This window comes from Merops nubicus, unplaced genomic scaffold, assembly GCF_000691845.1.
Source record: "Merops nubicus isolate BGI_N331 unplaced genomic scaffold, ASM69184v1 scaffold27850, whole genome shotgun sequence".
NCBI classification, from domain to species: Eukaryota; Metazoa; Chordata; class Aves; order Coraciiformes; family Meropidae; genus Merops; species Merops nubicus.
In genome coordinates, this window is record NW_008583922.1 from 1 (window position 1) to 251 (window position 251).

Here is a 251-nt window from a genome sequence, read left to right on the forward strand (position 1 = left end):
GGTTGATTATTAAGATATTAACAGTTGATAGAAATAGCAACAAATTGTAATATACACCTATACATTTACTCTAGCGTTAACGTTTAAAGAAAACTGGTGTAACATTCTGTTCTTTGCTAACAAGAGCTACACAAGAGCGAACTGGCGAAGCAACCCAGCCACTCTGGCCCCGCACGTACCTGCTCCTCCTTCGGCGGCTATAGCGGTGACAATCATAAGCATAGGGGCCTTTCTCACCACACTCATAGCCT

General features: G+C 43.4%; 1 protein-coding gene across 1 annotated transcript in view; it reads right to left on the reverse strand.

The window, feature by feature from the left end:
* Positions 1-179: 179 nt before the first annotated feature.
* Positions 180-251, reverse strand: part of LOC103775200 (serine/arginine-rich splicing factor 7-like) — a gene marked incomplete at both ends in the record, with an annotated part of 402 nt that continues 330 nt past the window's right edge. Inside the window, one exon of the mRNA XM_008942647.1 lies at positions 180-249. Coding sequence (XP_008940895.1) covers positions 180-249 — 70 coding nt within the window. The remainder of the gene's footprint in view (positions 250-251) is intronic.